Here is a 19,020-nt window from a genome sequence, read left to right on the forward strand (position 1 = left end):
CTTAGCCCTTTTCTTTTCCTTATTTGTAGCGAAGGACTCTCGGCCTTACTCAGGATTGCGATAAGGGAGGGTCTGATTAAAGGGGTAAAAGCTAGCAGAAGAGGCCCGACAATTTCAAACCTACTTTTTGCGGATGACTGCATTTTGTTTGGAGAAGCGATAAAGAGTAAAACTGGGATTTTAAAAGATATATTGAAAGAATATGAGAGTTGTTCCGGTCAATGTGTAAATTTTAATAAGTCCACGATCTTTTCAGCACTAATACAGAGGAAGAGGACAAAGAGAGTATCTCAGCTGAAATGGGAATAAGGCAGTCGACTAATGTAGAGAAATATTTAGGACTACCAAATATGATAGGAAGGAAGAAGAATGAGTCTTTTCAGAATATAAAGGATAGAATCAAACAGAGGATTGAGAACTGGAGTACACGTTTTCTATCTCAATGGGGAAAAGAGGTGTTCATAAAGTCAGTACTTCAATCAATTCCAAGTTACGCTATGACATGTTTTCTGCTACCGAAATCATTTTGTGGGGAGCTTGAAAATCTGTTTGCTAGATTCGGGTGGCAAAAAGGTAAAGGCAGAAAAGGCATTCACTGGTGCAAATGGAATGATATGTGTAGTCCAAAAGAGGAGGGAGGCATGGGCTTTCGGAATATGGCGCAATTTAACATTTCTCTACTTGCTAAACAAGGATGGAGGATCATTAATAATCAGAATGCTCTTGTTACGTAAGTTTTTAAAGCCAAATATTTCCCAGATGATCATTTTTTAAATTCCCGATTAAAAAACTCTTGTTCTTATGCATAGAAAAGTATCTAGGCAGCTAAAGCCTTATTGATTAAAGGTTAATGTTGGAGGGTGGGTACGGGTATCAGTATATCCATTAACGATGCTTGGATTCCAAATTCAGTTAATTTTAAACTATCAACAGAGTCAAATACTATGAGCGTGTCAAAAGTAAATGAGTTAATTGACAGCAATGAAAAAAGATGGAAAAAAGAGCTGATTATGAGTACCTTCACAGAAGAAGACGCAGCACAAATACTCCGAATTCCTCTGAAACGAATACCTCATGAAGATTTTCTTATTTGAGGAGGCGAACCGTCGGGTGATTTCACAGTACAAAGTGCTTATAAACTATTACAGAGAACGGATGAAAATCCTAGAGCTTATGCTTTACAAACCATCTATAAGAAATTTTATAAACAACTCTGGAGTCTAAATCTACCATCTAAAGTAAAGGTTACTATATGGAGACTGTCATGGAACTATCTGCCTACAAAGGTAAATTTACAACACAGGAAACTAGCTGCCAATACAAGTTGTCCCAGATGTGGTCAAAGAGCTGAAACAATGAATCATGTCTTTCGAGAATGTCCTGTCACAGTTGATGTATGGAGAGCATTATCATTTTAGAATATTTTGACGAATCAATGTGAGGACTTTGTACAGTGGCTTACCTGGACGATAGAGTAGCTCAACCCTCGTCAAGGTCAGTTTTTCTACTGTGCACTTTGGGCTATATGGGGAGATAGGAACAAAAAAGTACACGAAGGAAAAGTTAGCAATGGAAATGATACTGCAAGTTTCATAAATAGCTACATCAAGGAGTTAACTGACTTTGAAAACAAAGATCTGAAAAGAAGAAAAGAAATCAGAAAATGGACGTACCCACAGAGGGAGTTTGTCAAGATCAACTTTGACGGTGCATATAAAGAAACCCAGAATCGGTTAGCTTCAGGTATTGTGGTCAGAGATTCGGAAGGAAACGTCCTTTTATCCTACTAAAAAATTCACGATGATGTATCGTCTCCTTTTGCTGCTGAAGCCATAGCATGTTGGAACGCAGTCAAAGTAGGTATTGACAAAGGATGGCAGTCACTCATTTTTGAAGGTGATTCCCTCGCAATAATTAAGAAATGCAGCACAAAAGGTCAAGATCGATTAATGGTAGGAACATACATCTATGATATTCAGGAAAAAAATTTTGCCCTAAATAATATCAGATTTCAACATACATCAAGATCTGCGAACAATCTGGCACATATTCTAGCAACAGCAACGCTAAGAAGTGGAGAGGAAATTTACCTGGAGATGGGCGTCCCCAAATACGCTGAAGATCAAGCAAGGCAAGATAGGATGAGTGAGCCAAACTAGAAGTCTCAGAAGACGAAGAAGGTAAGAGAGAAAGTTTTCAGACCACTAAGAAAATGAAAAGATACACAAGGATGGTTTTGAAAGTGAAATCGTCAAAAGGAAATGAATTGACAGAAAGCAAATATGACAGATTTCAGTAATTCTAATTGGGCAAAGACGCGGCGCATTTAGTGCTGGTTCTAGAATTTTCCACTTTAATATCAAGATATTTTACTTGAGCATGGCCATCTGTTTGGGCCGACTTCTTAGCTTAGGTTTTAATTCTGAATTTATGGTTTTGGGCCGTTTTCTTTGTTCTTAGGTTTTTTATAGATTGTTGTATTTTCATTTATTCTATTAATAAAGCCAAATCTGGAAAGTTTCAAAAAATCATGGTACGAGTCACGACATGACATGCGGCGTAAATGGCGAGGGCGTGAGAGCCAGCCCAAATCAGGACAGAAAAACTCCAAACATTTAATGCGGCAATTCCTTTGTTGCCTAACTGTTCTCATTTTCTGTTATTTCGTCGCTCCCGCTCCTGCGCGCCTAATGTTTCATCCAAAATTACCACAACAATTCCAATACTCTTTGTTCACAATCTCCACCTCCGCCTCGCTCCTCCTCTTCTCTCGCCCATGAAGCAACGTAGTTCGACGAAAATCTCCCTTAAATGGATCCCATTTGTCTGCATCTCCTTCTTCGTCCTCGGAACTGTCTTCTCTAACAGGTCTCCCTTTCTATTTATTCTTTCTTTTATTAATTTATGAAATGGTGTCAATGCCTTTCCTTTTCCTTTTCTCTTTTTTGGGTTCGGGTCTTTAATTGTTGGGGTGGAGTTTTTTTTTTTTTTTGATAGATATTGGATTTTGGTTACAGGCTATGGATTCCAACTATATTCAACGATTGTGACACTAAGAAAGTATGTTCCTATTATGTTCACAATGACAGTTTTTTTAACTTTAGTTTTTGGTTTTCTTCAGCTTTTTCTTTTAAAAACAAAGCTTTATTGTGTTTTTGCAGAAGCCTGCAACAGATAATTTTGAAAAGGGCGAAGTTTTGAAAACCCACGAAGCAATTGAGTGAGTGCGAAACTGGGTTCTTATTCTTTTAGTTGAAGTTCATGTTTTTGCTTTGGGAAGTCTTCACTCTTCACTATTAATTTCTTTGCAATTTTTTATTTTTGGTGAGGGCCTAACTAGATCTCTAGACAAGTCATTTGCAACGCTCCAGATTAAGTTAGCTCCCCCAGGTAGTTCTCAGAAAATGAAGAACTCGGATGCCACCGGTGCTGTCTCGACCTTGGCTGGTATCGACTCGCCGAGGAAGAAAGCATTCATGGTCATTGGGATTAACACTGCTTTTAGTAGTAGGAGACGGCGTGATTCCATCAGAGAAACTTGGATGCCACAAGGTATTTTATAGAGCATTTGATTCGTTTCTTCTTTGTATTTCATTATCCGAAATGAATTCTTATGTTTATGTTTGAGCAGGGGAAAAGCTTGTTCGGTTGGAGCGTGAAAAGGGGATTATTATCCGTTTCATAATCGGCCATAGGTAAAATCGTTTTTCAGTTCCTTTTTCAAGTGCATGCATAAGGAGATCAAATCTTGAGCGTGAATGGTAATGTTTAAAGTGTGATGAATATGGGAGAAATGTACTTGCTTCAGTATGAAATTCAAACTGACTTCCGTTTATATCTGCATTTATTAACTCCAGTGCAACATCCGACAGCATTTTAGATAGAGCCATTGATTCAGAGGATGCTCAACATAAGGACTTCCTTAGACTGGTTAGACAAGTGTTTCCGTGATAATGTTGAAAACTCTTACAGACATATTATCCCCATTTCATACCTTTAAACTGTTACCAACCTTCTAATACAGGAGCATGTTGAAGGATATCATGAATTATCTGCAAAACAAAACTTATATTTGTACTGCCGTTGCAAATTGGGATGCCGAGTTCTACGTCAAGGTGGACGATGATGTCCATGTTAATCTTGGTGGGTTTGCCATCTCTAATGTTAGAAACATATAGTAGAACTTAACAAAAGCTTTTGATTGTTTCATTAGTGAATTTGTTTATGCATATTTTTTCTGATAGGTAAGCTAGCCGACTTCTTGGCCGTCACCGCTCCAAGCCCATGGCCTATATAGGGTGCATGAAACCGGACCGGTTCTTTCTAAAAAGTAATTAGTTCTGGTATTTTTTGTCAATGATAATACTAATCTCCAATTTGCTTTGCTCTGTCCTGCAAAGTTTGTTATATACCTTTTCTTGAATTCCTCTATGTCCTTAAGGTCTGTCAAGTACCACGAACCGGAGTACTGGAAATTTGGAGAAGAGGGGAATAAGTACTTTCGACATGCAACTGGTCAGATATATGCAATTTCAAAGGATCTCGCAAGCTACATTGCCGCAAACCAGTGAGATCATTGATTTTTATATGAAAGTCACTTTTTTTTTGGCTTTGCCTAATTGAGGATCTTGGTTTCATCTTTATTATGTGTGTGCATTTGGCAGTGTCACCTTCATCCTGCTCCTTCCCTTGGTTTTCGCTTTTTTACCAGTTAGATCATGTAGCAGTTTCTTTTTACATAAAGCATGTCATCAAAACATTGAAGATCGGTTATTACCCTGCATAAATTCTGTTATATTTTATGTCGTTGAGCTAAATGGCTGTCTCAGACTGTTGAATTTGCATATTGTTTTGATGTAGTGACTTTGCACCTTTGATCCTCTGCACTGATAATATTCTGCCTTAAAAAGACAGGCATGGTTGACAACATTCAGAGTGATTCTGACTGAATTGCAGGCATATATTGCACAAGTATGCTAACGAAGATGTGTCCCTCGGTTCATGGTTTATCGGCCTTGAGGTTCAGCACTTGAATATTAATTCCTTTGTTGCCTAACTGTTCTCATTTTCTGTTATTTCGTCGCTCCTGCTCCTGCGCGCCTAATGTTTCATCCAAAATTACCACAACAATTCCAATACTCTTTGTTCACAATCTCCACCTCCGCCTCGCTCCTCCTCTTCTCTCGCCCATGAAGCAACGTAGTTCGACGAAAATCTCCCTTAAATGGATCCCATTTGTCTGCATCTCCTTCTTCGTCCTCGGAACTGTCTTCTCTAACAGGTCTCCCTTTCTATTTATTCTTTCTTTTATTAATTTATGAAATGGTGTCAATGCCTTTCCTTTTCCTTTTTCTTTTTTTTGGGTTCGGGTCTTTAATTGTTGGGGTGGAGTTTTTTTTTTTTTTTGATAGATATTGGATTTTGGTTACAGGCTATGGATTCCAACTATATTCAACGATTGTGACACTAAGAAAGTATGTTCCTATTATGTTCACAATGACAGTTTTTTTAACTTTAGTTTTTGGTTTTCTTCAGCTTTTTCTTTTAAAAACAAAGCTTTATTGTGTTTTTGCAGAAGCCTGCAACAGATAATTTTGAAAAGGGCGAAGTTTTGAAAACCCACGAAGCAATTGAGTGAGTGCGAAACTGGGTTCTTATTCTTTTAGTTGAAGTTCATGTTTTTGCTTTGGGAAGTCTTCACTCTTCACTATTAATTTCTTTGCAATTTTTATTTTGGTGAGGGCCTAACTAGATCTCTAGACAAGTCATTTGCAACGCTCCAGATTAAGTTAGCTCCCCAGGTAGTTCTCAGAAAATGAAGAACTCGGATGCCACCGGTGCTGTCTCGACCTTGGCTGGTATCGACTCGCCGAGGAAGAAAGCATTCATGGTCATTGGGATTAACACTGCTTTTAGTAGTAGGAGACGGCGTGATTCCATCAGAGAAACTTGGATGCCACAAGGTATTTTATAGAGCATTTGATTCGTTTCTTCTTTGTATTTCATTATCCGAAATGAATTCTTATGTTTATGTTTGAGCAGGGAAAAGCTTGTTCGGTTGGAGCGTGAAAAGGGATTATTATCCGTTTCATAATCGGCCATAGGTAAAATCGTTTTTCAGTTCCTTTTTCAAGTGCATGCATAAGGAGATCAAATCTTGAGCGTGAATGGTAATGTTTAAAGTGTGATGAATATGGGAGAAATGTACTTGCTTCAGTATGAAATTCAAACTGACTTCCGTTTATATCTGCATTTATTAACTCCAGTGCAACATCCGACAGCATTTTAGATAGAGCCATTGATTCAGAGGATGCTCAACATAAGGACTTCCTTAGACTGGTTAGACAAGTGTTTCCGTGATAATGTTGAAAACTCTTACAGACATATTATCCCCATTTCATACCTTTAAACTGTTACCAACCTTCTAATACAGGAGCATGTTGAAGGATATCATGAATTATCTGCAAAAACAAAAACTTATATTTGTACTGCCGTTGCAAATTGGGATGCCGAGTTCTACGTCAAGGTGGACGATGATGTCCATGTTAATCTTGGTGGGTTTGCCATCTCTAATGTTAGAAACATATAGTAGAACTTAACAAAAGCTTTTGATTGTTTCATTAGTGAATTTGTTTATGCATATTTTTTTCTGATAGGTAAGCTAGCCGCACTTCTTGGCCGTCACCGTTCCAAGCCCATGGCCTATATAGGGTGCATGAAATCCGGACCGGTTCTTTCTAAAAAGTAATTAGTTCTGGTATTTTTTTGTCAATGATAATACTAATCTCCAATTTGCTTTGCTCTGTCCTGCAAAGTTTGTTATATACCTTTTCTTGAATTCCTCTATGTCCTTAAGGTCTGTCAAGTACCACGAACCGGAGTACTGGAAATTTGGAGAAGAGGGGAATAAGTACTTTCGACATGCAACTGGTCAGATATATGCAATTTCAAAGGATCTCGCAAGCTACATTGCCGCAAACCAGTGAGATCATTGATTTTTATATGAAAGTCACTTTTTTTTTGGCTTTGCCTAATTGAGGATCTTGGTTTCATCTTTATTATGTGTGTGCATTTGGCAGTGTCACCTTCATCCCGTTCCTTCCCCTTGGTTTTCGTTTTTTTTACCAGTTAGATCATGTAGCAGTTTCTTTTTACATAAAGCATGTCATCAAAACATTGAAGATCGGTTATTACCCTGCATAAATTCTGTTATATTTTATGTCGTTGAGCTAAATGGCTGTCTCAGACTGTTGAATTTGCATATTGTTTTGATGTAGTGACTTTGCACCTTTGATCCTCTGCACTGATAATATTCTGCCTTAAAAAGACAGGCATGGTTGACAACATTCAGAGTGATTCTGACTGAATTGCAGGCATATATTGCACAAGTATGCTAACGAAGATGTGTCCCTCGGTTCATGGTTTATCGGCCTTGAGGTTCAGCACTTGAATATTAAGAGCATGTGCTGTGGTACTCCACCAGGTAAAGTTCTTCAAGAACACAAGTAGTTTGATCAAAGGAAGGTTGAAACAAGGATGGATTCATGTGAAACGCACGCAAACCATAACCATAGGCATTCTAAATTAGAATGAGGCGGGTAAACTAGTGTTTGCTTAATGGAGATTCTGTTTTGGAAATGCATGGTGCAGATTGTGAGCTGAAGGCAAAAGCAGGTAATGCGTGTGCCGCATCATTTGATTGGAGCTGCAGTGGAATCTGCAGATCAGTGGAGAAGATCAAAATCGTTCATCAAAGGTGCGGGGAAGGGGATGCTGTAGTTTGGAGTGCCTTATTCTAAACCGATATAAGGTTTTTTTTTTTTTGGGGGGGGGGGGTTCGTGGTTGATCAATGGTGGAGGAAACTTCTGCTTTCAATGCATATCCTCGACCGTTTACTTTCAGAAATGGAAGGCAAAAGAAAGGCGGCGTTGAGTTGTTAGATAGTATGTACTTATACACACAAAATTTTGTTTTTTTTTTTCTCATAGAAATTATATTTTCATTCAAGAATGAGCGGAATTTTAATTGGTTCTCAAAAGTATAATACTCAACTCAAATTACAAGCTATATTCAGTCTGAGCCCAGAAAATTGTCAAATAATCTGTTGGTTATTAGCCAAAATGGATAATCCCGACGTTTTCTTAAGATTGCAAGATTTTCTAGAGCGTAATGCGCCAGCCTTCCTCTACTGATTTCGTTAAATCCATCAAAAGTTCCCTCTATCTTCAATTATTTACCTCTTTTTTCTTTTCATTATAGTTCTCATGTTTAAGTGTATATAAAAGCTTAAGATAGAACGTGATTTGTGCTTAACCAGAATTGATTAATGATTGTTTATTTGGTAATAATCAACAATTTCTTTTTGGTAATGAGGCTGCTAAAATTCAAAATTTTGGAGGAACTAGGTTTTAATTGTTTATTGCTTCGAATTCAAGTAAAATTCTCGACACGCAAGCTCTTCTGTTTGTAAATCCATTGCCAAACAGAACTTAATTTCACTATGAGAAGGATCGGGATGTTTCATTCTAGAAAATCATTTCTGGGTTTTTGACCGTCGCTATATTGCAGCTTCGTAGTTTTGTTCTCCAACAATGCTCCTCATCCCGCGCAGGCGTTCTTCGCCAACATGGAAGCTGCTGTTCGAGCTCATCCGCTTTGGGGCGGATGCCCAGAGGAGGACCTCCACAGTGCTGGTGAAGTAAGCCATCGATACTTGCATATGTCATGGGATTTGGGTCTACATTACTTGCTTTTATTATTTTTAAGCAATTTGGATATTAAGTCGACCTTTCAAAATGAGACATCATGGCTGGTAAGTGGTTGGATTTTTGTTTCTGGTGATTTCCTTTTTGCTATATGCAGTAAAATTAAAGAGATTGCTGCATCAATCTTTTCGCATAAGGCCACTGATCTGTTTTATGCTCTATTGAACATACTCTGATTTAGATTTTAGATATTTTACAGAAACAATAGCATGACCATTGATGCATATATGTAGCCATTTTGCTTCATGCCATTTAATATATTCCCTTTTGGCGGGCTTGATGCCTCATTAATTTTCAGTTCTATAAGCTCTATATCTGATGAAGGATAGTCTTAATGACAGTAAACCTATTTGATCATGTAGCTTACTTTGAGACAGTACGGAGCTCCGGCAGGTTGTTATGGCTAATATTTTGTTGTACCGAGAAGTTACTGAACCCAGACAAAGAGAACTTTGCGATCTGAACCAAATCTTCTGAAATAAAACCTTTAAGTAAAGAAGATCTGTCATCAATTACTAAAGTTCCATAAATCTCAAAGCTGGAGAATTAAGGGGCAACCATGCTTCTGAAAGAGGATCAGACAAGGAAAGTGTTTCGAGAGTGCCCATATATGTTTGTTCATTTTAGTGACCTGAAAATCAATGATGTTGAGGACCTGAATAACTATAAACAACTTGTCTTCAAGTATGTTTGCTTTTGAAAGGACTGGGTAGCGTTTCTGCAACTATTCTTTCTTCCAGTTCACCAGCTCTAGCTCAAGAACATGTTGGAACAGTGAAGGAATCTGAAGATAATTGAGTGATGGAACTAAATATTGGACTGCAAAAAGATACTGACAGGGTGGATGATATCCCAAATTCAGTCTCTAAACTAGAAAATACAGTATCCAATTTCCCAAGGATGAGGCAGTTGCACCCCCAGGAGACAACCATGATGACAACTCTGAACAATAGCTGACTGGGAAGATGTTTATTTTTTTGGAATATCATGGCCTTTCATTGTTCTGGTAACCTTGCCACTAGGACTTTTTTCTTCCCTCTTTTATGCAGCGAATGACTACTGCTTCAGCTGCAAATGAAAAGACAATGTAAGACCATGTTCTTAATTTGAACTTTGAAATGATTTGGTTTGGAAATTCATAATGCCCTGTAGATGCAAGTTTTGCTGTAACACTGTGGGTTCAACTCAGCAAAGCCCTTATTTCAGCACATATAGGTACAATTCTTTGCTTCATCCTCGTACACAGTATCGTGGTTCGTTGCGAATAGTAGGAAAGCTGTAAACTTGGAACTTCATGTTTTGAAGTAAGGTGTGGCAACCTTTTGGATCATAAACCAATATTGACATGCCAGGTTAAACATGTAGATACCTTGATCATTATTGAATTCTTGGATTGGTTTATTTATTTTCAAACGTTTTTGTGTGGATGGAGTAGCTTTCTTGTTCCTTCATACGCATCATCATCCCATCCCCAAGATTGAGAGATGGTGCATTATGTCATGCCATAGATATTTTGTCCAAATAAAATATCGTATTATGCCTGATATATCTTCTTTTTTTCCCTGGGGGAAGTGAATATCCGACCAATAGGCCACAACTTGGGGTTTGCTTGATATTTCTTTTTAGATCTTAGGCTAAATGCACCCGGAATTTGATTCAATAATAGATGCATAGATCTTCTCTCAAAGGCATGCTCCAATCACTTGATGGAGAATATGAAGGCAACTGATTTTCCCAGTAAGTGAGTGATACAACCAAATAGATATGACAAAACAAGTAATAGTTTATTTAAAATTTAGACATAAATTTTCTCGGTATTTTGACAGTATTTTATTTATAATTGTATACAGGTTGGAGGGTAAGGAGAGAGAAGAGGCAACAGTGACAGATAAGCATGTCTTTGATTTTCTAGGCAATCTCTGGCAATGCAATATTGATGACACTGATCAGGTACTAACATAAAAAGTAAAACAGTTGCTTGTATTTAATCCTTTCTCCATCCTACTCTTTACTCTTTAAATTAGACTTCTCCATGTGCTTGGACCGGCCAACGACTCATTTTATTATTTAAAACATAACATTATTTTGTATTAATTTTATATGTTTTATACTTATATTTAATGCTTTGACATGACTTGGATTGAAGAAATCAAATCAATTTGATTATATGAATAATCCAATTTTTGGACAGATCTCGTTGTTTACATAAAAAGCATATTTTATACTTATAGTACCCCTTGAAAAAGCCTTCATCTTCCTCCTTAACTCCTAATCTCTTTCTTTCCTTCATTCCTTTGTTTTCTTTTCAGATTTGTTAAAAGAAAAGCAAAGGAGGGGCCAACACAACATGGGAAATAGATATAATTGCCATCAGAATCTACATTTGAATCATGCAAAGAGAAGCATCTTTTTGCCGATGTTGTGTTCGAAGGTATCCATTAATAAAGATGTGATGAAGCTTCCCAAATGGAAAGACAAGTTATCAGATGACCCTTTGTCGCCAAAGATCGGTTGCATGGGACAAGTGAAGAGGAACAACAGGATTGTTGGCTTCCCTGCACTCGATATCACCACCAAGATCAACAACAGCTGCAATGCTAATAATAATACCAATGATAATGGCATCAAGTATTTCAAGCTCAAGAAGTTGTTTTCTGGCAAAAGAAAACAAGGGTTGGTAGAACATGGTGGGAAAGAGAACAGTGGTTCGCGTTCAATCAACATCGAAAACATGGATCCCCCTTTGCCTGTGATCAAGAGAGTGCCGAAACAAGGTGATAAAGGAGAAGGAGACACTCTTTGGCAGAGGAGATCTCGTGGGGTTTCATTGGAAAGCCTACAGCTTAAACAGATTCAACTTAACAGACGTCGAGAACCGACCACAGTTTAATAACTAGGTGGAACACTACAAGGTTAGATAATGTGTATATGATTTGTTCTTAAAATTTCCATGTTTTTTTATGATTGTGGTGTTGGAGACATCGAATTGTGGTGATGCTAGTAAAGAGATGTATATGAATTATTCATCAAAGATTTAGGAATTTTTATCTCTCAAAATTATTATGGAAACACCATCATTATATTTTCTTGATGATTGTTATGTCAATGTGGAAATCAAGTGAGTATGCATTGTGGTGTTAGATCAAGTGTCTATTTCAAATAATTTTCACATCTGTGATAAGCTCCCATCTTGGTTATTAAGTACCGAAAGTTGAACTTTAAACTAAACAAAGGGTTTAAAACTTATGACAAATGTAATTTTTTCTTCTATTATATTATATATCTACTAACCAGATCATGTCATAAAGATAAAAAATTTAATTTTGCCTTTCAGGACAAGCTTTCTTTAAGCCCAATTTTTTGTTGTCCCCAACTCAAAATTTTGTTCTTGTTTTTTGATGAATGGATTAATTTACACCGGTCTTATAAGTAGACAAACAATAATAAACATTGACCAAATGCCAAAAGATATGAATACATTTATGGTCGGCAGCACATTAAATAGGTCAAATAATTTCAGCATTCAACTCCTACGAGTGTAAGGAGTGTTTAGTCTTCAATTCAGAATCTAGATAGTTTGATAGGTTTAGGATGCCTAACTTCGATAATCGATGGTGGATATTGAAGTTTGCTTAAACCCCAAATGATTTTTTTTTCTAGACAAATAATGTTGCCTTTTTTGTATAAGATTTGATAATTCACCAAAAACATATACTGCTTTCTTTCACATCAATTGTCAAATTAAGGGGCAGGCAAACATAAAAAATTAAGGGACAATACATCAACGATTTATATAATTTAAAGACTTGAGTTTCGAATGTCAAACCAAATCTAAAGGGTGGTGAATATTTCAATCGATGCCATTTCTTCAATAAGTTTAATACCTGATTTTTAAAATGGAAAATTTTGCTTATTTTTTAACGTCTAAACCACGCACTTTGAGATGTCATTCAGTTTCAGCATAGTTTATGTCTGTAGCTAGAAGCGGTCATAAAGACAAATTCTTGTTATTTTATTATCTACAAAATAAAATCTATCCGCGTGAGCTGAAACATACTTGAACAAGGAAACATGATACATATCCTCTCTATAAAACCCAAATAAGCGTATGATGTCGCACAAGAGTGTCATTACGTTGTATCTCATGGTTAAATAAGGGAATTTACAGGTTAGCTTGTGAAATGATGATAGGAGGATCTAATTCAATCTTTTTAAGTTTCTTATTCTCTCCTATTTTTTATACAAACACAAGTTACAATTTCCTAGTAAAACTGCTACTAACTAAACAAACTGGTTAGTGTTAAACCTCCTCCTTATACAAGAAGCTATGCAGCATTAACTCTGTTCTTTATAGGGTGTCCAGATTAACTTGCTAACATCAACCTCAAGCCCACCACGCCCAGCGGCTTTTAGATGACGATCCAACACCTTGGGATCCGCACATATAACATGCTGCCCCTTCCTGTATTGAATCAGCTCTAGACTCTGCAGAGTGGTCAATATATCCTCCGCCTTTATAGCTGTCATGTCACTGAGCTCCTGGACAGAATAGGTTCACGTACCAAACAGTAATAACAATTCAGTGACCATTGAACCAAATTTCTCAGAGAATGGTAAATACAGCTATTCAGCAGTACCTACTAAACTAAAAAACAATAATAATAATTTATCACACAAGCTACATCAAATCTATCATTTCAGGACTGTTTTTAACTTGTTTTCATTTTTTCAAAATGGGAAGATGAACTGAACCTCGAGAGTTATTTTACTATTCTGGGATGCTCATTTATATTTCCTAGGCGAGGATACTCTTGCTCACCATTCTAAAATAAAAGCCACCATGACTACTAGCAACTAGCAAGCTACTCAAGCTTGACTGGAAACATACCCAGATTAGATTTGTTGCCCACAGGACAAACTGAAGAGGTTCAAGTACTCTCAGAAAACTTTAATTTTCAACTCCAATATCCCAAGAACCCATTCAAAGCTTTTCTCTGTATTTGTTATTTAATAGGTAATTAAGTCTGTCTAATCAAATTTGAATTTATGATAGATGGGTCCAGTTTAGTTGAACTTAAGCGTTGTCACAATGTAGGCTTGAATCCAGTAAATTACCCTCAAATGCAGGCACAAATTCTCATGGAAAGGTTACCTTACCAAATGCTAACCAAGTTTCTAAAGTCCAATATCGGGTTTACCAGGTCACACAAGCAGATGGAATTGCATAAATCTCACCCCCCCCCCCCAAGGACTTAAAGTATTCAGGTAATGATACCTTGATGGAAATATTTCCTTTATGCTTTTTCAGGATGTCTAAAAGAACCCTTGTCCAGTACCCTCTGTAGCTCAACAGCCCTAGGTCGGAAAGTGGTCTTTCAGGTGTGCCAACTTTACCTTCTTTCTTCGAGAGTTCATATGCTGGTCCATAACGAAGACAAAATAAGCAATAAAGCTCAATTAATAAATAACAAATAGGATGAAATGCAAAAGACAATATATAGAGAGGCATTTATATTCAATATCTAGAAGGCTCTAGCATCTAGCTATTTATTTTAAGACATAAGAGGGGAAGTCTTTTTTTTTCTGAACCATTGATAAAGTAAGGCAAAAAAATTATAAAATAAAGTAGCAGGCACAGAGCTTACAAAAGGCAATTAAAAACTTCCCATAGCCTTTCCTTTGATATGGAGGAAGGGTGAGGATACATGCCAAATTATAGGATTCCTCTGAATGCTTTTCCTGCATGATCAGATGCAAAACACTAAGATAATTGTTGTGACGGGTAAGACAGTCTAAAAGACTAAGACACGGTGCAGATAACAATGAAATAATAATAAGGATTGGCAACATTCTAAGCATTCCAGGTGTAATGACTACAAAAAGTTTTACCGAACATGCTATGGGGTTGAATAAGAAAACTTAAAGTCCCAAAATACACAGAGAATAAATTTTACTACTTGAAAACTTCTAATATGATGACAATAAGGTCAAGAAATGCTGTATGCACTCCATGCCACCTGAGTTGGTACATTGCAACTACAAAATATTAGAACAGCCTTAGACATAAAAAGATTTGTTATAACCCCCACACAGTGTCAAATTATAAGCAACAAAAATGCAGTAGAAATTAATTACCTTGGAAAAGTATCCAACCATGTGGCAACCTCGATCATCACATTCACACAAAACATAGAATAGAAACAGGTCAACATCGTAATAAAGGGTCTTGTGGTCAAGGAACAACTTCGCCAAATAACAAAGATTCTGCCCATAAACTTTGTTCTTTTTGCCATCAACCTGTCTCAAAATATTTGAACAAAGGAAGATGAATGTCAACAAAGGCTAAAGATCTGCAGCATTCTACAACATGACATTTTGTAGCAGGAGCTAGAAAAATAGAAAAATGGTGAAAATTATTTCTACACTAGTAAGCCAAAGTTGAAAAATAATTGTCTCAGCACAACATTTTTCAAAGTATCATTTAAGAAGATCTCAAGATTATTGGATTTTACATACAAAGAAAGATATGTGAAGATTGAATTTACAAAAGCAAAAACAATAGGGTAGGGTCGAAGAAAGCCACAACAATATAGATTTTACTTAATTAGGTCAAGGAAAGGCTATTTCCTTTTTTTTTCTTTTTGAAAACTTTGGCACAGAAAGTAGTAGCAGTAAAAGCTATTCAAGAATATACCTCAAACATTGACAGGGTACCACTTCGATATATTTCGTCCCCAGGGGGATGCTTCAAATCACACTTCCTCTACAGAGTAGCATGAAAACAGAGAGTTAATATTGATTCTGCTCCATCTGTAACTTGAGGCAATCGGATGAAGAGGCAAAACTCAAAGACAATTTTTTCACTATAAAAATCCAAAAGCAATTTTTAAGGCAGCAATATCCTACATCTGTACCACATTCCATCCTATCCCTGGCATGATAAAGAAAGTACATAAAAAAATAAATGAAGGCATAAGATTGGAAATTACACTAGGGAATGCAATTTAAGATGAGTTTAACATCAAGGGAAAATATTACTGCTGCAATACCTTGATCTTAAAACACAATGGCCATAATACCATTGATAATCAATCATGCATAATAACAGATACTTGCAGCTTGGCAAGCAAATTACATATCCCATAATTGTTTTATCTTAATCAATTAGGTCAAGAATGAAGGGGAAAAAATGATAAGAGGAAAACCTAAACCTCAACTTACAGGTCTACATCTACATAATCTGCATAGTACTAGATGACGAATAGAAGGATAATTCTTATCAAACCAAGGTTACACAAAGGGAAAAAAAATGTCAGGTGTCACTTAACAAAACCAAAGGTCACTTAAATTACTTTCAACCAAAGCATGCAAGGAAAACATGTGGCAAGCAAAACTTATATTCATGACAAATGAAGCAAACTTGCATTACAATGTTCAAAGTTGCTATGGTTCACACAAGGTTCTTACAATGCTAGAAAAAAAAACTAGAACATAGAGAACATTTAAAATACTATAAAGTAATGCAACCCCAAGTATTGCAGAGGGGAAAAGACTATTGCTACATTGAGGCAAAGCTCACCATATGCCTTTGAAGTTGCTCTTTCCTTTTCATGAAGTTGAGGCAAAACTCACAAAAGTACAACTTCAACGAATCATTATATTCTGGTGGAAAGGGTGAGAAGTACCAAGTCTCAATTTCATATCTTCCAAGTTCTATAGTCGCAATATTTTTCACCTTTGTGAATTCTTCATGTTCACGCAAGCTGGCAGCATCCAGCTCCTCATGACCCTAAAGAAAGTAAAATGATAGACGATTACAAATAATATAATTTCACAAAAGCAACATGCAGAAATTTCAAATGATCCTCTGATATTTACACATCACCGAGCAAAAGGTCTACGTTTACTTACAACCTCAACGTGTGTCTCATCAATCTTACGTTTCTGGTGGCGTGTCATTTTTAAGCTTGCTACCTGAGAATCCCATGAGCAAAATTGTTCAAATCAGAACACCCTCAAATGATAAACAAAGAGAAAACATAAGTGCAAGGTTCTACATTGTAAAAGAATGTTTACCTTATCTTCGACCTTTTCATCAACAACCGTTTCGACAGAATCAAGATCAAGTTGTTCAAGCTTCACCCATTCATCAAGCCTCCTATTAACTATCATTTCAATATCATTATTATAAAAAAAAGATACATCAATTTCCAAAATTTTCTAACATAATAATTCTAAAATTCTCAATTGAATCACAAAAAAAGAACCTGAAATAATTAAATTATAGTAAAAAACCCTAGGGAGAACAGAAATCTTACACTCGGTGTAATGAACGTAATATTCATAATCACTGGGCTCAGTGGACTGCAGCTTACGGCGTTCGATGACTTTGACAGGATGATACTTGCCGTCTCTCCAGCGGCACATGACGCGAGTACCCACCTCTAGGGGGAGTATACCAGACCTCCTCTTTTTCGTTGCCTCAGACTCCGGCGCTCCGTTTGAGGAGGCCAACGGCCTCTGGTTGTCGTCGGCCGGAGCAGCGGCGGCGTGGGATTGTGTTGAACCATTCTCCGTAATCGTCGGCGTGTCTATGGAACCCATGGGGTGGTGTCGGTCTGAGAGGGTTTCAGACTTCGAGTGGGCTCGACAATACAAAAGAGGGGGTAGAAGAAAATATTTTTGGGGCTTCAGCCCATCGAGTTCCTTCTCGTGTAAATTAATATCTTCGTCTTTGGGTCCTACAAACTTACTCACATCCACAAAAATATTTTTATAAAGTATTTAATATATAAAATTTTATATTGATAATATTTTTATATACATTTTATATTTTAAGAAATAATAATTTTTTTAAAATTAGAAAAAAATGTAGAATAATATCATTGAGATTTTAATTTTTCAAAAATTAAAAATTAGTTCACGTAGTCTAATTTTATCTATTTTAATTTTATACTTTCAAATTGGGATAAATATCAAAGAACTTTTGGTTCAATATGCAATTTGATACATAAATTTTAATTTGATGTAATTATACACATGAAACTTGACTTGTGGTTTATACGTATACATGAAACTTTTATTTTGATTCAATTGTACGCATTTAAAGAAATGAAAATGGTTCTAATTCAATAATATTATTCGTGATTTGTGAAATTTGAAACTTGTATGCATTAAACCACACAAAATCGAGTTTATGTATGATGTTGCACATTGGACTATAGTTCATGCGTATTTTTATATTTATCCTTGTCAAATTTTGAAATTTCATTCTTAACTTACATGATAGCAGTTAAATTTGTTAAGTCAAACTCTAGTATTAGTTATATACTATACATAACTTGTAGAGTTTAGTTTATGTTCACTAATTTGATTATTTTGATCTGTTTACTTTTTCAATTTCAAGATTTAAGTTTTAAGCTTAACTTAAACAATAGTCATTAAATTTATTAACTAAAATGTCCCGGGTTTTTGTAAGTATTATAATATGTTTGCCACGTGAGATTTTGGCCATAGTAGAATTTAACTTAACAAATTTAATGGCTACTACTTAGTAAGGATTAGAATTTCAAAATTTAAAAAAAATTATAGAGGCTAAAGATGATCAATTTAGAGGTTTAAATTAAGTCAAATTAAAACAGTTCGGATATTAACTATTTAGATTAACTAATGTCATTATAAAATTAGAGGTCTAAATTATGTAAAATTAAAATATAAAAACTAAATCTCGAATGTGAGTATAGTATAAGGATCAAAAGTGATTTTGGTCATTTTCTTTTATTTACAAATATTCTTAGAGATGCTCTTTTATATATAATGGTTTCTAATGTGATATCCATGCATATAATTTTATGTGTTTAATTTATTTTATTAATTATTTAAATAATATATATTTTAATTACTATAATTAATGTAATATATTTTTATTATTTGAATCACTGCACAAATTTAAAATATACTAACTTAATTAACAATTCAAATATAATAATAATCTAAATTATAATTAAAGTATTTTTACAATATTCAGTATATAATATAGTTTTACTTCATATAATTAATACAAAGAAATATTAGTCAAAATAATAACTAATAAACATAATTACTATATATCAATTATTTTGATATTTCGAACATAACGCTAATAAAAATTTTCCTAATCATTATTAAATCATTTGTATAAACTATAAAGAAATTGATATATTGTAAATTAAACTTTTAACTATTCAATTTTTTCTTAATAGTCAATAAATTAAT

General features: G+C 35.6%; 3 protein-coding genes and 1 long non-coding RNA gene across 4 annotated transcripts; 2 read left to right on the forward strand and 2 right to left on the reverse strand.

Annotated features, from left to right (window-relative positions):
* Positions 1–1,079: 1,079 nt before the first annotated feature.
* LOC105803230 (uncharacterized) lies at positions 1,080–1,920 on the reverse strand. Its single transcript, XR_008195713.1, has 3 exons — positions 1,674–1,920; positions 1,463–1,521; positions 1,080–1,380 (listed from the first exon to the last, which is right to left on the reverse strand). It is a non-coding gene; the product is annotated as an uncharacterized LOC105803230 (long non-coding RNA).
* A 645-nt stretch (positions 1,921–2,565) lies between these two features.
* LOC105770727 (beta-1,3-galactosyltransferase 7) lies at positions 2,566–11,124 on the forward strand. Its single transcript, XM_012592047.2, is given in 15 exon segments — positions 2,566–2,868; positions 3,018–3,060; positions 3,162–3,220; positions 3,341–3,552; positions 3,632–3,695; positions 3,858–3,930; positions 4,025–4,074; positions 4,076–4,143; positions 6,657–6,744; positions 6,857–6,982; positions 7,374–7,483; positions 7,651–8,699; positions 9,129–10,503; positions 10,617–10,716; positions 11,076–11,124. Coding segments are annotated over 12 exon segments (1,134 nt in total). The 5' UTR covers positions 2,566–2,776; the 3' UTR covers positions 7,800–8,699; positions 9,129–10,503; positions 10,617–10,716; positions 11,076–11,124.
* LOC105770728 (uncharacterized) lies at positions 10,802–11,857 on the forward strand. The gene has a single exon (XM_052631671.1). It carries the CDS (start codon positions 11,114–11,116, stop codon positions 11,654–11,656), a length of 543 nt encoding a protein of 180 aa, XP_052487631.1. The 5' UTR covers positions 10,802–11,113; the 3' UTR covers positions 11,657–11,857.
* Positions 11,858–12,823: 966 nt separating this feature from the next.
* Positions 12,824–17,466, reverse strand: LOC105769820 (histone acetyltransferase of the MYST family 1). Its single transcript, XM_012590706.2, has 9 exons — positions 17,085–17,466; positions 16,843–16,931; positions 16,678–16,740; positions 16,346–16,555; positions 15,461–15,529; positions 14,902–15,063; positions 14,412–14,505; positions 14,042–14,184; positions 12,824–13,305 (listed from the first exon to the last, which is right to left on the reverse strand). Exons 1-9 carry the CDS (start codon positions 17,368–17,370, stop codon positions 13,102–13,104), a joined length of 1,320 nt encoding a protein of 439 aa, XP_012446160.1. The 5' UTR covers positions 17,371–17,466; the 3' UTR covers positions 12,824–13,101.
* Between the last annotated feature and the right edge of the window lie 1,554 nt (positions 17,467–19,020).

This window comes from Gossypium raimondii, chromosome 5 (genome assembly GCF_025698545.1).
Source record: "Gossypium raimondii isolate GPD5lz chromosome 5, ASM2569854v1, whole genome shotgun sequence".
Classification (NCBI taxonomy): domain Eukaryota; kingdom Viridiplantae; phylum Streptophyta; class Magnoliopsida; order Malvales; family Malvaceae; genus Gossypium; species Gossypium raimondii.